The sequence below is a fragment of the Aspergillus brasiliensis genome (assembly GCF_001889945.1).
Source record: "Aspergillus brasiliensis CBS 101740 unplaced genomic scaffold ASPBRscaffold_2, whole genome shotgun sequence".
NCBI lineage: Eukaryota > Fungi > Ascomycota > Eurotiomycetes > Eurotiales > Aspergillaceae > Aspergillus > Aspergillus brasiliensis.
In genome coordinates this window covers 1,113,005-1,126,854 of record NW_027137443.1, presented here as the reverse complement: position 1 = coordinate 1,126,854, position 13,850 = coordinate 1,113,005, and the positions used below count along the sequence as shown (strand labels likewise).

The 13,850-nt window shown below is 49.5% G+C and overlaps 6 protein-coding genes across 6 annotated transcripts; 3 read left to right on the top strand and 3 right to left on the bottom strand.

The window, feature by feature from the left end:
* Positions 1 to 74: 74 nt before the first annotated feature.
* Positions 75 to 2,098, bottom strand: ASPBRDRAFT_38129 (SF3a splicing factor complex subunit PRP9). The gene is made up of 3 exons (XM_067623879.1): positions 1,950 to 2,098; positions 487 to 1,889; positions 75 to 430 (listed from the first exon to the last, which is right to left on the bottom strand). Exons 1-3 carry the CDS (start codon positions 2,037 to 2,039, stop codon positions 406 to 408), a joined length of 1,518 nt encoding a protein of 505 aa, XP_067483058.1. The 5' UTR covers positions 2,040 to 2,098; the 3' UTR covers positions 75 to 405.
* Positions 2,099 to 2,236: 138 nt separating this feature from the next.
* Positions 2,237 to 3,865, top strand: ASPBRDRAFT_71910 (ATP-dependent RNA helicase eIF4A). Its single transcript, XM_067629147.1, has 4 exons — positions 2,237 to 2,344; positions 2,405 to 2,659; positions 2,714 to 3,607; positions 3,664 to 3,865. The coding sequence occupies exons 1-4, from the start codon at positions 2,314 to 2,316 to the stop codon at positions 3,681 to 3,683; spliced, it is 1,200 nt and encodes a 399-aa protein (XP_067483057.1). The 5' UTR covers positions 2,237 to 2,313; the 3' UTR covers positions 3,684 to 3,865.
* Positions 3,786 to 4,325, top strand: ASPBRDRAFT_38127 (uncharacterized protein). Its single transcript, XM_067623878.1, has one exon. The coding sequence runs from the start codon at positions 3,983 to 3,985 to the stop codon at positions 4,202 to 4,204; it is 222 nt and encodes a 73-aa protein (XP_067483056.1). The 5' UTR covers positions 3,786 to 3,982; the 3' UTR covers positions 4,205 to 4,325.
* Positions 4,326 to 5,108: 783 nt separating this feature from the next.
* ASPBRDRAFT_117295 (uncharacterized protein) lies at positions 5,109 to 7,253 on the bottom strand (the record flags this gene model as incomplete). Its single annotated transcript, XM_067617075.1, has 6 exons — positions 5,109 to 5,199; positions 5,302 to 5,449; positions 5,501 to 5,981; positions 6,038 to 6,441; positions 6,502 to 6,596; positions 6,652 to 7,253. The coding sequence occupies 6 exons, from the start codon at positions 7,251 to 7,253 to the stop codon at positions 5,109 to 5,111; spliced, it is 1,821 nt and encodes a 606-aa protein (XP_067483055.1).
* A 1,755-nt stretch (positions 7,254 to 9,008) lies between these two features.
* ASPBRDRAFT_115364 (uncharacterized protein) lies at positions 9,009 to 9,200 on the top strand (the record flags this gene model as incomplete). The annotated part of the gene is made up of 1 exon (XM_067616891.1): positions 9,009 to 9,200. One exon carries the CDS (start codon positions 9,009 to 9,011, stop codon positions 9,198 to 9,200), a length of 192 nt encoding a protein of 63 aa, XP_067483054.1.
* A 1,714-nt stretch (positions 9,201 to 10,914) lies between these two features.
* Positions 10,915 to 13,203, bottom strand: ASPBRDRAFT_116658 (oxygenase MpaB family protein; the record flags this gene model as incomplete). The annotated part of the gene is made up of 5 exons (XM_067617004.1): positions 10,915 to 11,074; positions 11,163 to 11,327; positions 11,667 to 11,941; positions 11,999 to 12,631; positions 12,856 to 13,203. 5 exons carry the CDS (start codon positions 13,201 to 13,203, stop codon positions 10,915 to 10,917), a joined length of 1,581 nt encoding a protein of 526 aa, XP_067483053.1.
* Positions 13,204 to 13,850: the final 647 nt, after the last annotated feature.

The window sequence follows — 13,850 nt, the reverse complement described above, 5'->3', positions numbered from 1 at the left end:
TACTTCATAAGGCGCATAGCACTCAGGATGCACGATTGAGAACAAAACGACGAAGCAAGTGAGGATGAGGGAAGACGAGGGGAACGAATTTGATCTGGAAGCTACGCGAACGGAACGCGAAACCACGTGATACGAGCCAAAGTTGGGATCGAACCGATATTATTGACTTCTAATTTCTCCGAGGATGATTTAGAAGTAACTTTGCGGTGTAGAATACAAATAAAGCAAAGCTGTCTAGTCTTGACTCTGCTTTGATACAGCCGTTCCCAACCGACACTATCCCAGTGACCTCGCAGCAATATGGAAAATCGAGAAAGACCCACACCAAACTCCAGGCTTTTCAATATGAAATATGGCGAAAGGCAATGTAAAGAACATGAAGAAACGTTGAGTCGGGGTCGCTGCTCACAGGATACCTTGCTTTTGCAAACTGGTAATCATTAGTAAAAGTTCCAATAGGCCGAGGAATTGTTGGGGGTCACTTACTCAAGATAGATCCTCTCCGGCATCACATTGCCTTCGGCATCCTCCATCTGTACCACATTGTCGCGATTATCTCTATCCTTCTTCCGATCCTGTTCTAGCTTCTCCCAAAGCCTGATTGCATCCTCAATCCGGGTGATCTCTCGGAAAAGGTTGGTATTGGAGGTGATTCCAAGACACTTTAAGCCAAAGATATGCAGGGCCTCGGAGAAATGCTTGTCAAAGGCACGACGACCCATATACACAAAGTTACCGCAAATCTCGCAAGGGTACTCCACCCCAAGGCCATGCAATTTGTAAAGCCAGTAAGGGATCGGCTTGCCATCCCAAGCAAGTGGCAATTTGAGGGGATTGTAGATGCGGTCTTCGTCGTCCTCGTCAGATTGATCGCCAGCACGATCACCGCCAGGATTCTCGGACTCATTAAGCAAAGCTTCCAGTTCCATCTGGCGTTCCCGTTCAGTCATACCCTGTCTCCGCTCCACGTTGATCCTCGTTGCTTGACGCTCAGGCTGCAGTACCTGCGTCAGAGAACGCACCCGATGTTCCCTCTCAGCGACTGCACGTTCCTTGAGACGATGGGCCACAGATGATGTGCCGTTTATAGTAGCGGCTGCCGGTTTCGCGCCAGAATCCCCTGCGGCTTTACGAGCTTCAGCGGCCCGGATATGCTTCTTGCCTGTCAGGTGATTCTTGTAGACATTTTCATTCTTGAACTCCCTCTCGCAGTCAGCACACCAGATGCCTTCGCCGGAGCCCTCGGTCTTCGGGCCTTGGGTACCGTTCTGAGCAACCTCCTCTGTCCAACCAGGGACCTGGTTTTCCGTCCACTGCTTTTCGAATTCCTCATCAAAGCTAGCAAAAAGTTTGTCCAGGTCTTGTAGAGGCTTCACCTTTTTGATGAAGTTTTCCAAATAATTTGCGAGTTCACCGACATATTTGAAGTACCGGTCAGATAGCTTGTGGTTCCGCTTGATCGGGAGTTGTGGAGGAGTAAACGCATCGAATATGTCGAGGTATTGTACATATGAGAGCCGTTTGACATTAGGCAAGTTCAGGTAATCTTCGTGCAGTGTCGTGAGGTCCAGGAATTGCCCATAACCCTCTTCACCAGTGAACAAATTGTCAATCTCCATTCCCGTTACTTCACCCTCTCCAGGCTGGCGGCGCTTGTAAGCCCGCTCAAGGTTTTCGACAGGCTCATTAGGATAGCGCTTATGGAAATCCTTGATTTCATCCAGTTGCTTGTAGAATTCCTCGAATTGATCGCCGGTTGAGATGGTTTGAATTTCCTTCTCACGCGCACTGTCTGCATCCTTGTAGATCTCGAGCAACCTCTTGGACTGGTCTTCGATACGCTTCAAAAAGTGTGCGACTTCATGATCACGAGCTAAGCGATCACGAATCTGAAAGTAAAAGAGTGAGTTAGCAGAGAGCGACAAGATAGAGACTGTCAAGTTGCTTACATTACGAGGCTCTTCGGCGACGCGGTCGGCGATCGCCTGCTCCAGACGCTCAAGGTCCTCGTGGATAAACCTTTGCTCCTCGAGAATCATTATTGCTGCGCGCACAAAGCTCTACCTGTCTTCTGCAGATGCAAGCGCTTCTGGAGACCGGGGATGGAAGTGGGCATCCCAACGCCATCCAAGAGAGCTTTGCGGCGAGCTATCGTCACGTGAAGCGGGCGGTGAGACCCCGGTCGCAACGAAAAGTCGCGCCGCAGAAGCTGGGCGATTCTTCTGCTACTCCACCAGGCCAGCTCCCCTCCTCCACTGACTTAATTCTCTTTTCTTTCATCCTTTTACTTCAAAATTACAGACTTGGTTCAACATGGCGGACGGAATTGACAGACGCGCTGATGGTAGGACTTTAAAGTTCCCAACAATTAACTAACGCCTGTATACTGACCGCGCAAAACTAGACCGCATGGAGTTCAACACCTCGAAGGAGGTCACTGTTGCTCCTACCTTCGAGGACATGCACTTGAAGGAAAGTCTTCTTCGTGGTATCTACGCTTATGGCTATGAGTCTCCGTCCGCAGTCCAGTCCCGTGCCATTGTTCAGATCTGCAAAGGTCGCGATACCATTGCCCAGGCGCAATCCGGTACTGGTAAGACCGCTACGTTCTCGATCAGTATCCTCCAGGTCATCGATACGGTCGTTCGCGAATCTCAGGGTATGTAGTATGCGCTTAATTTCAAGTTGGTGGTCATAATCTCACGTATACCAGCACTCGTCCTTTCCCCCACTCGCGAACTTGCCACCCAGATTCAGTCCGTTATCATGGCCCTCGGTGATTACATGAACGTTCAATGCCACGCTTGTATCGGAGGCACAAATATTGGAGAGGACATTAGGAAGCTCGATTATGGACAGCATGTCGTTTCGGGCACACCGGGCAGAGTCGCCGATATGATTCGCAGACGCCATCTGCGCACCCGTCACATCAAGATGCTGGTTCTCGATGAAGCCGACGAACTCCTCAACCGTGGATTCCGTGAACAGATTTACGACGTCTACCGCTACCTTCCTCCTGCCACCCAAGTTGTTGTCGTTTCCGCTACCCTTCCCTATGACGTACTTGACATGACCACCAAGTTCATGACCGACCCCGTGCGTGTCCTGGTCAAGCGTGACGAATTGACCCTCGAAGGCATCAAGCAGTACTTCATTGCGGTTGAGAAGGAAGAGTGGAAGTTCGATACCCTTTGTGATCTTTACGATACCTTGACCATCACTCAGGCGGTCATCTTCTGCAACACTCGTCGCAAGGTCGACTGGCTCACTGACAAGATGCGCGAAGCCAACTTTACCGTGTCCAGCATGCACGGTGAAATGCCCCAGAAGGAGCGTGACAGTATTATGCAGGACTTCCGCCAGGGTAACTCCCGTGTGCTTATCTCCACCGATGTCTGGGCTCGTGGTATCGACGTGCAGCAGGTGTCCCTGGTCATCAACTACGACCTGCCCACCAACCGTGAAAACTACATCCACCGTATCGGTCGTAGTGGTCGTTTCGGTCGTAAGGGTGTTGCCATCAACTTTGTCACTAGCGATGACGTGCGCATCCTCCGCGACATTGAACTCTACTACTCCACCCAAATTGATGAGATGCCTATGAATGGTATGTTGACACCATCTACGTCACAAAACTCACATACAGCTAACCTAGTTTACCAGTTGCCGATCTTCTGTCATAAACAAAATAATCTCTGCTTAGCGTATCGACCAATATATCTGAAAAGAAAAAGGTCACCTACGAGTCATCTCATGGCATCAGCCTCGCGCATCCTAACAGTACCAGTGCCTCGCTCCCTCCCTATAAATACAAATGAACAACAAGGTGGACAGAAGACAGAAACTACCATTTCGGTGCACCATGAAGGGGCGGAGAATCGCGTGGAGGAAATGGGAATATTATCAAATTGGTTGGTCCACTTGTCACTATTCTACAGTCAACAACCCCGAACCTGACGCCATTCCAGTGTTGTTCGAGTAGATGATCGTCTACGACGCCAATGTCACTCAGTCAAATGCCGTCGATTCAGTCATGATATATCATCGATTGCTATTCCACATTTCACTTTATTTACTTTTGAATATTTTCTTCTGGCGTTTGATTTGTTCCCTGGGTTTACATGCTATGTTTGGAGTTACCTATTTTATCACGCGATCGAGTGGAAATATCAATGTTCAAGAGTTCCTTGTGGTCGGTCTATAGTCTGACTGGCCATCCTTTTCATTCCTCAAAAGTACATTAAATCCTCCATTCTATTCCATTCTATCTAGCATTATTCAGTATTACTAGCAGTTGCCCCTTGAATCCACAACTGTCCTCCCTCCTTACCCACCTACACATGAGTAGAATAATCACACAGGTGGTTAATACCCAAGCAAATATTCGATTATCTGATGCATACTCTACTACCACTACCCAGCCAACTTTCCAACCCCAAGACACAAAGGAAGGAGAGGAAAAAGAGCAAGCAGACACAGAGCAAGTGAAGTAGCGGTAGCAAAAAGGAGCAAGCATATACTCGACGACCTCTTGGAGGGGGAGAAGAAGAACACAAAAGCGAAGAGGGACTCCGATACACAACTCGTTTCACTGCACGAAACTAAGGGGAGAAAGAACCAAAGTACACTCCTGAAACCTTGCATGATTCACGACCCAATGGGGGAGAGGTCAGTAACGAGAATAACGAACCATTAACCGTAAGCGTTGAAGTCTTTATAGTATGTAAAATAATGGGTAGGGAGAGGGGGAAGGTGATAGTATAAATAGGGACGGCATGCCATGGTGCAGTCAGTGGCTTATTACGGCACTGTTCACAAGCGTGCCGGGGACGGTGGTGAATAAATGCGCAGAGGGGAACGAGAAAATGAATAAAGGAATAATGCAAAGCATATATTGATCTGTACCAAAAGCAGTGGCGCCTGCAACCTGTATTAAATGGAACACTGATGATGGGCCAGAAAAAAATGCGTATATGCAGGTAGAGTGAATAAACGGGAGCAGTTGAGCTCGATGTAGGGATGAGGGAGAAAGCGGACGGAGTGAATGCGAGAGTTGTTTAAGCTGGAGCTTCCAAGTATGTAAGACTATATGGGACTTTCTGCTGCTCTTAAAGCGATAGTACTAATTGAAGCTTGATGTTGAACGCAGAGCGCTGGTGCGAGTGAATCCAGTTGTCGATACTGCCCTGTGCTTGCCCGCTGAAACATTCGGTCGTATGTCACGTTCACGTGTCCAACTAGAGATCTGTGAGTCAAATGGCGATATGGGCAGATGGGTGAATTGATGGGGCGGGTGCTCACATTCTAACCAAGCAGTCATCACCTGCAGAAGCAAACATTCCTGGGTCTCTGGGATTCCATGACATGGAATTTACACATCCTCGTACATGCCCCTCTAAGGCCTCCACGAGTGTGCCAGCTTCTTTGTGGAAAATATAAACACGAGAATCTAACACACAATTAGCACAAGAAGGCGAGTGTGTGTTAGGATACTGCCTACCTTCACTTCCACTAACAATGAAGTTTTCCGCTGCGCCACCGAAGACACTGCGTATGACAAAGTGCCCTTGTTTTTGCCCTGAGAAGCGGCGCACAACGTCTGTGGTGTTGATGTCAACAAGCTGTATTTGTCCGTCGGCAGAGTTGATTAGCATGTGGCGGGAGTCCCTGCTGACAGCGACTGAGGTTGGCTTGCTTTTCAGGGCAAGGCAGTACTCTTCTTCGCGCGTCGCGAGGTTATAGACGTGGACCTTCTGATCAAGGTCCGCCGCGATCAGTCTCCGGCCATCGGGCGTGATAGCACAGTCCTGGACGCGGAATCCTTCCGGCCACATGTACAAGGTCTGTCCACGCATTCCCCAATGACAGAGCTGCGAGCTCACGTCGAGAGCGGCCGTTACAAAAGACTCTCCATCAGGAGCCCATGCCGCAGCTGTCACAGGATGACGGTGGTGATTGATGGTCAGAAGGCAACGACCAGTCTTTGCCAACTGTCAGCACAAACACCGTCCTCCAACAAGAAAAGGGGTCACTGTACCTCAACGCTCCAAACACGGGCGGTCTTGTCCTGAGAACAGGTGATGATCTTTGAGTCGTCCGGGCTCCATGCACACTGCGCAACACCATCCTCGTGGCCCAACAGCTTCTGTATCACAGAGAAGGTGCTGGTTTCGTAAATAATTACAGTTTGGTCTTTACTTGCAGTGACCAGCTTCGTCCCGTCGTTCGAGAACTGGCACCACCATACCTCATCGGAATGCTGGCTCAACTCAATCCCGGTCCGCAAAGGAAAGTCTTTCCGATCACACATGTGATCTGAATATAACGAAGGAGGTGACGCAGAATTATGGTATAAGCACTGGTTGATCTGTGTTTGTTTGACGTGATCCAGCAGAATAGCAAGACGATTATCGGGAATCATTACAGAGGGCGATATCGACCCTGCCAAGTTGTTAGCGGTGTGTACTGTCACAACTGCGAATCCTAGGTTCGAAAACTCACTAGACAACTCCGACAACAAACGTTCTCGAGAAGAGCTTATGGGACCGTCCCAGCCGGCCTGGTCATGGAGATGTTCCGGGGGGCACATGAGTAGACTAACACTGCAGTCAGTTTCACCCATCGTGGGGCGCTTATCATCATTGTGCTCACCTGGACAGGGCGTGTAACCGTCCTATGTCATAGTTCAGAGGTGTCAGTTCATGTCTCAGAACTATCAGGGCCGCCGCCAAATCGCGGGCTTCCAATAATTCGAGGAATTTTTGCTGTCGCAGGTAAAAAAGCATTTCGTTCTTTTGAGCATCTTCCACCAAAACCAGCCTCTCCCTATTCGTCGCTTGCTCGCCAGTATTACTTCTCCAACCGCCTCGGTCTGGATAGAATGACTGCACCAGTATATGTTCCGCCTCGGTCCAGCGCCCCTCCAACACTGCATTCCTGAACGTAGCGACCGCTGGACTCTCCAGTTGATATCCACTCTCTTTGCCTAGAAGCGTCGCGGCCCCATCATAGCCAAGGTCGAACAGGGCTTGAATCAGGATCCTCGTGACTTCTTCTCGGTCATGACCATAGTATGACGGAGGACCGACTGACGCCTTTTGGGATCCATTTGTGCGTACGTCTCCATTAGAGGATGTAAAACTCGTTTGGCCGTTCAGAGAGTGGGCGAAAGCTGTCTTCTGGGACGGGGAGGCATTTGATCCATTTAACGTATGGGAGGAGCCGTTTGTACTGGAAATGCCATCTGGGCGCATATTTGCCAGGCGCCTGCGCTTGGGGTACGGTTCGGGGCCCTCTGAAGGGGCGCGTGACTGAATACTGCTGGATGTTCGAGACCGGGCCTCGCTTGCCGTGCGATCCTCCACGAAACCGCCTGTTCCCTCGAAAGTGTGTTCGGGCGTATCCGGAGTAGTACTACGGCGCCGTCGACGAGCAGAGGATGAATACGGGTTTGCGAGAGTGCCCGCTGTACCGTAGTTGTAGTTGGCGGTTGATCTTTGGAGGGAAAACAGGGAAGGGCCGCCCGGAGCGGAGGTGACTTGACGGGACGATGTAGATTGGCGGGGGATAGGAGGGTCAGGGTGGTCGGGAGCGGCGGAGGAGGGTATATAGAAAGGATGATTGTCTGCCAGTTCGAAAACGTTCAGATCTGCCCTTCCGCCTGGCTCTGTAGGAGAACCAGGAGAGCAGACCTATATCAGCGGCGGGTCACTGACACTCGCCGAGGCTTCGTTTCACTGGGTGGGAGCTCGTTGAGCAGCTGGGTGGCCGATCAATTTGCTGGGCTTGGGGGAAATTAATATCGGTGGAGGTTCTGAGACATCAGACGGGGGTCAGCTTTGGCACTGTGAGATGGAGGGACTGAGTAGTTCGTGCTGTCGACGGGCGGAGGTTCTTATCGGACTAGGATCAGATCCGGGGAAAGACGACCGAGTGTCGGGGATAAAGGACCAGGAGTAGGATAGGCGGTACAAACCGTGTTCAGGAGAAGAAGGGGGATGAGCGAAGTTGAGTCGAAGGGGAGCTGGAGTAACGGAGTCAACTAAGGAGGTTATGGCCGGTAATCAGGTGTGGAGGAAGATGGTAGATAGCAAGAAGCTGGAGGAACGGAAGTTCAGTTGAGGTCGAAGCAACATCGGCGGCTGGTCTTACTTCGTCCTGTGGCCGTGGGGCCAAGCAAGCAGTCCCGACAATCTCTCCACCCATCGATTCCTCTGCGCGGTTTCGCCCTTCCAACCACGCCTGCCCGAGCCCTACTGTGTCGATCGATGATTCTACTTTGTCCTTTGAATCCTTATTCTCATAGCGCGATACTCTGCAGCATAGTTCAAGGAATTCTTAGACTCTACAGGCGTTTACGTTGACGAGTCGAGGCGATTATCGACCCTGACGATTAATGATGACGATGATACAATACCGTATGACGATACTGACCAAAGGTTATATCAGAAAAGAAGAAAACAGTGGCTTTCCTGCACTCATCCTCTTTGGGTTCTTTTCCAGCTGTGATTGTGTCTCTCTTTTGTCTGTTTCTTTTTCTCGCTTGTTAAGTTTTTCTTTTCTTTTTCCAAGTCTCTTTCTACGGTGATCTCTCCCCCTTGGACCCCCAGCCTTCAACCGCACATCGTAGAACAGATGGGGTTCCCCAACCCGGTTGATCTGATACACGCACATCACCTGAACTCCCGTTCTCCCCCCATCGGTACCAGAGCAGCTGACAAGGGGATTCCGATATGACACCATCACCGATTATCAGAACTGAGCAGCGGTTATCCAAGGGGCATGGCCCAACGGTTGGCGGGATTGGATCCCAGATCATCACTGCCACCTAATCTACTCTACATCACCTGCACATTCCGCTCGGAACACATCAAATGAGCTGTTCCCATGTCAGTCTCAGGGACGCTCCCGGCCCAGGGGCCTTATAATTACCTTCCCTTAAGACATCCTTATCTCCTCCAGATTCAGGTCATCACTCCATGGAGGCACGGACTTCACCACAGCACGGTATGCCATGCAGCCCAATAACGCCACAGCCTACTAATACCTGTACCCAACCCCAACTAAGTAAGCAACCCACTGTGGAGGCCTGCCATTTGGTACCACTGGCAAAGACCCAAGTGGGTATGTCGATTAGGCGCTGTTGGCGGGTGTGGAGGCCCCAGACCTCATTAGACTCCTTGCACATCGCCATGTTCTAGATAAATGCCTCTAGGACCGTGCGACATCTCCCAGACGTGACTCAAACACTGCACTTTTAGAAACCATGGTTAATCCTGTAGTTATCCGGGATAGGAAGCTTAGAGTAGGGCGATCTTACAGCCAAATGGATTGTTTGTTGTTTGTTCAATTGTGGGCCAGGTTCCCCCGCAGTTGCATGAGCACTTCTCAGCACATTTGTCTTCATGTCTTTCTGAGCTAACCAAGCTTGGGCACAAGGAGGGCCCCCTTTAGCGCTCGGAAGTCAATCAGATTGGTGGATGCTGCTAGTACCTGAAACGGTGCCAGATGCCATACTTTGCCCGGTTCACTACAGGTGCCCGGCGTTCTTCACCGCTGCTTTCAAGAACTGTCAGCTTCGGCCAACTATCAATGCACTATTCAGGTCTCAAGCTCCTGTATTCTAGCCGAGTTACAGGACTTACGAGACTTTCAGGGGCAGAATTGACGCATCCTGTCTGCTGCTGGAGCCTGACTAACTCTAACTGTTTTGATTGTGGCGCTTATTTTCCGCACTAGTAACTGATTATCGTATATCCATGGCGGTTAACCCGGCTTTCACTCCCCCTTGTTGGAGGACTGGACTCGAGATCATTATTCACCATACATGGCGTCTACGATAAGCTGATGAAGTCAGGGGTTTTGGTGATTATTATTGACTCCTTCGAAAGTATGTATTTGTGGGCCGGCGTCGAAACGCGGGCCAGGGCTTAGTTACATCGTTTCAACGTTCTTTGTTTTTAGGGAGGCCGATAACCTACGCCTCCCTGAGGCCAGTTCACTCATGGCAGGAGCTCTCATCTTCAACATCTAGTCCAGTGAGAGCTATCAGACGGTGGATTCATGCGCACAAGATAAAGAAATGTAGGACACTTTGTTGTTGATCTCACTCCAGGAACTGAAATTGCAGGATATCCCAGGCTAGCAACAGAGAAAACCAAAAGCGCCAGACTGGTACCCAGCAAAGTCACCCTAATCTCCACACTAGTGGTATAGGATAAGCTTATCTCCTGGCTTCGCTGCAACCGGGAACAGAATCCGTGCCAGCCGGACCAGCAGCTGAAACCAGCAACGGCAAGAGACATATCAACTCGGAACTAGACCACAGTAGATCAGCCACACTAACCATTGAAACAAAATGCGAAGAGGGTCAACAGAAACATAAGCACCTGTACATTTTTTACGCATACGCACCATGCTGCTTCAAGATTAACATGCAGATGAATTCCCTTGCCCAACACTATATACTATACTACTACTACCTACCTCAAACACAACACCAACACCCAAACCACCAAATAATCTAGCATCCAAGATCCCTCCACACCCTCTCAAACCTCATGCACCTCACAAATAGTAGTAAACCAGCAAAACATATCCGAGAACCAAGGCCCAGCCCCAGCGATAGTTAACAGTACTAACTAGTATCCAATGACTAACAGTATACTTCCCGATCTCATAATGACATAACCGACCCGATCCGCTCCGCTCCCCTTGTGCCAGTCAATCAGTGCACCTGACCTCATGATGACTTTATTCATCATCCGAAAGTTCCCTTCTCCCCCCTCCCCCGCCCTTCCAAAGCAACAGCTATATATAGCTGGAACGCTCACCCCCAAGGTTCTCATTTCGTCTTATTCAACCATTCAGAAGACAAAGATATTGCACCATCCCTGAGGTATCCAACACCACCAATCAATAGCAACACCTTCTATCTACTTTATCCCAAACCTTATATACTTTTTCTTCAATATGGGCTGCGGTTGCGGATCCGGAAACACTTGCGGTTGCAGCGGACCGAGTTCCTGCACTTGTGGACAGTCTTGCTCTTGCAAGGAGTGTGGAGTATGTCCATCTTTAATCTTTCTTTTATGGAGTGGTGATGTGCTAACGGGTGTTTTGCAATATAGAAGTAAATCGATGCTCGATGTCTCCGTACTTACCTACCTACCGTATTCGTCCGACTTCCCGGGTGAATATATATAGTGAGTGGGGTTTGTCTGTGTAATGAGGATGGATGAATGAAGTGTGGGCGGTTATATGCTGTGGATGTTATAATGAACTGAAATGAAATGAACGTATATGAACTAAGTTGATCATTGATCGCACTCCGGGTATTTTTATATATCGTAGTGTCGGGTATGCTATAGCGATGAGAGCAAGGGGTGGTTCGTTCATGTTTCATAGAAGACCTTTCTATGCAAGGGACATTGCATCTGTAGTGAATTATGCTGTGCTTCGATGTGACTGTAGATATTGATAGTAATAATAATGGTAGTATTACTGCGTTGCCCCAAGGTGTTTCAGTTCCCTGGGGTCAATAACGTCATAGTGGGGCAATGAGGTACGATAACGGGTCGGGTCTATACAAATACAACGCACACGGTAGGAGACCAACATGGCATAGCTAAGAAAGGGGTTGATACGCATTCTACGAGGCATTTCACATCTTTGCAAAGAAGACCCGCATTACCACGCGCAACAAATAGATGCCTCCACTGAGCAGAACCACAGCAGTGATAATTGCAGCCACAAGACCCAGCCGGGCGAGTGCTTCAATGCCGCGTCGCGATATTTTCGGAATCTTCTCTTCCTCCCTGACCGTCGCTGCTTTATAGAGTGGCCCTGCATAAGATGGCTTGTATACAAAGTCAAAGAGCGACTCGCCGCCAATCCCTTTCTCTCGGTCAGTTATCATGGTGTAGTAATATCGACGACGATACTGGTCTAAGTCAGTGCACAAGGCGTTAAGTATCACACCTTGAGAATGCAGACGTACCGCGATAAACCTCTGATCGAGCCTTGGAAACAACCGGGTCCCATATGCTAATACCATGACAAAGAAGCAGTACCCGTATATCAGAACCCGATAATATAGCTTCGGCTGTGGAATACGAAGCCTGTCGGAGAGTTGCTCCCCATTCAAGCGTCGGACCATAGCCTCCATGAATCCCATTGAAGCATGCGCTGGCGCCCTGTTCTCTAACCCACAGAGTATGTTACGAGCTAGACGTTTACCAAGGTCGGTAGGATCCAGCTCCGATACAAGCAGAGACTCCATTAGCGCTCGCGCGGTCTGCTGGCTAGCAAAAGCCTCGTCTGGAACTCCCAAGTAGTAGGCTACCAGTCTCCAAAGAGCGAGGTAGTCGTCTATCTCTTGGTTGCGGAGCCAGATACCTTGTCGGGGAAGACCCAGCCAGATCACGATGGATGAGAAACTGCTAATGGTTGCAGCGCTGTCAAGGTCATTTATAGGGACTCCGTACTTCTCGATGTCATGGTCGCCTCGCCTCCTCGGAGAACAAATTAACGTACGAAGATATGCATGTAATAGCCGGACGCGAATAGATGAGATGTTACCAAGTCCGCCTGGCTTCATTGCGTCAACAGATTCACAAACCTGGAGGATATACTGTAGGGTCTCCAAGAGTCTCCGCCGCACGACATAAATATTGCTGAAGCCTCCACATTTTGCCAGGGCCGTAACGACACGCGGTGAGCCCCTAAGCATACTATATCAGTTTTAAAACCGAAAAGGGTTTTCGCAGAGAGACCAACATGCCGCCCAAGAGGCTCTCGAAGTTCAGCTGGTATTTCTCAGTTTTTCTGCCTGGAGTTGTTGCATGCCGGACTTACCACGTTCAACATGGGAAGTCCGTAACGGAAGAACACCTCCTGACCCCGTTTAATCTGCTGCCAATCAACCCAGTCCGGCACTGTGTTGACTTGGGCCCATAGTTCACCAAGTTTCGGATCATGTCTTGCGTAATCCTTCAGCATGAAATACACATCCAGTTCGTGTAGTGGATTATTCCTCCTGTCTTGTGCAACTAACTGACGGCCGATAGCATTTAGCTGTTCGATACATTCATCTGCGAGCCTGTCATAAGTAAACATCTTAGGTCGTAACTGTTCCCTCGTCTGGTGAAGAGGTGTCCATGTGAACGTATGCCCCCAGTAGGTGTAGATGTTGGATGAGTTCATTTTGGTTTCGATATATGTATCTTCGTGGAAGGAACAGCAAATGGCGCCAACAGGGATAAACGGAGCATGTGTGCCCTTGAATATTTCATCTACTATCTTGTGGAGGGCCACTTGTCTTCTACTTGTATCAGGAGGTCAAACACCGAGCAGACGACAAAACCTTCGACCCCTAAATGAATCAATACCCGGGCGAATGAGCTGGTCTCCAGAGCGAGGTTTCCATGGGATGAGAACGGAATCATGTCAAGGCCCTGTCAGGCAAGTAGACAATGTAATAGGCTTCGAGGGGGTCCATGCGGGGTAGTCAGCCATTGATGAAAGAGTATGATCATACGGATGTTCATTTCCCAGAGCATATAGAGCCATTGAATTGGGTGACTTGGGTGTTTGGTGAAGCCTTATGGGGAGGGTTTTGAAATTCGCCATCGTAAGTAGCCATTCTGGATGGAAAAAGCATTCTCTTATTCGCTGACAAAGTCCTACAGCCACTGAGACATCCTCAAGCTGCTTACAGTGGGATTTACATCCAACATGTTTACATAGGCAGACATGATGACCTACTTAAGGTGAATGTGGAGGAGACCACAAAGCAGGCGGCACCGTTTTGATAAGGCGGGCTGAGTAAACACGCAACACCGCAAGGACCA

Bases quoted from the DNA above. Each gene is read 5' to 3' on its own strand.
- ASPBRDRAFT_38129 (XM_067623879.1), bottom strand. From the start codon at position 2,039: ATGATTCTCGAGGAGCAAAGGTTTATCCACGAGGACCTTGAGCGTCTG. The intron at 1,890-1,949 runs GTAAGCAACTTG...TTTTACTTTCAG, and splicing joins TCGCCGAAGAGCCTCGTAAT to ATTCGTGATCGCTTAGCTCG. The intron at 431-486 runs GTAAGTGACCCC...AATGATTACCAG, and splicing joins CCGGAGAGGATCTATCTTGA to TTTGCAAAAGCAAGGTATCC.
- ASPBRDRAFT_71910 (XM_067629147.1), top strand. From the start codon at position 2,314: ATGGCGGACGGAATTGACAGACGCGCTGATG. The intron at 2,345-2,404 runs GTAGGACTTTAA...GCGCAAAACTAG, and splicing joins AATTGACAGACGCGCTGATG to ACCGCATGGAGTTCAACACC. The intron at 2,660-2,713 runs GTATGTAGTATG...CACGTATACCAG, and splicing joins GGTCGTTCGCGAATCTCAGG to CACTCGTCCTTTCCCCCACT.
- ASPBRDRAFT_38127 (XM_067623878.1), top strand. From the start codon at position 3,983: ATGATCGTCTACGACGCCAATGTCACTCAGTCAAATGCCGTCGATTCA.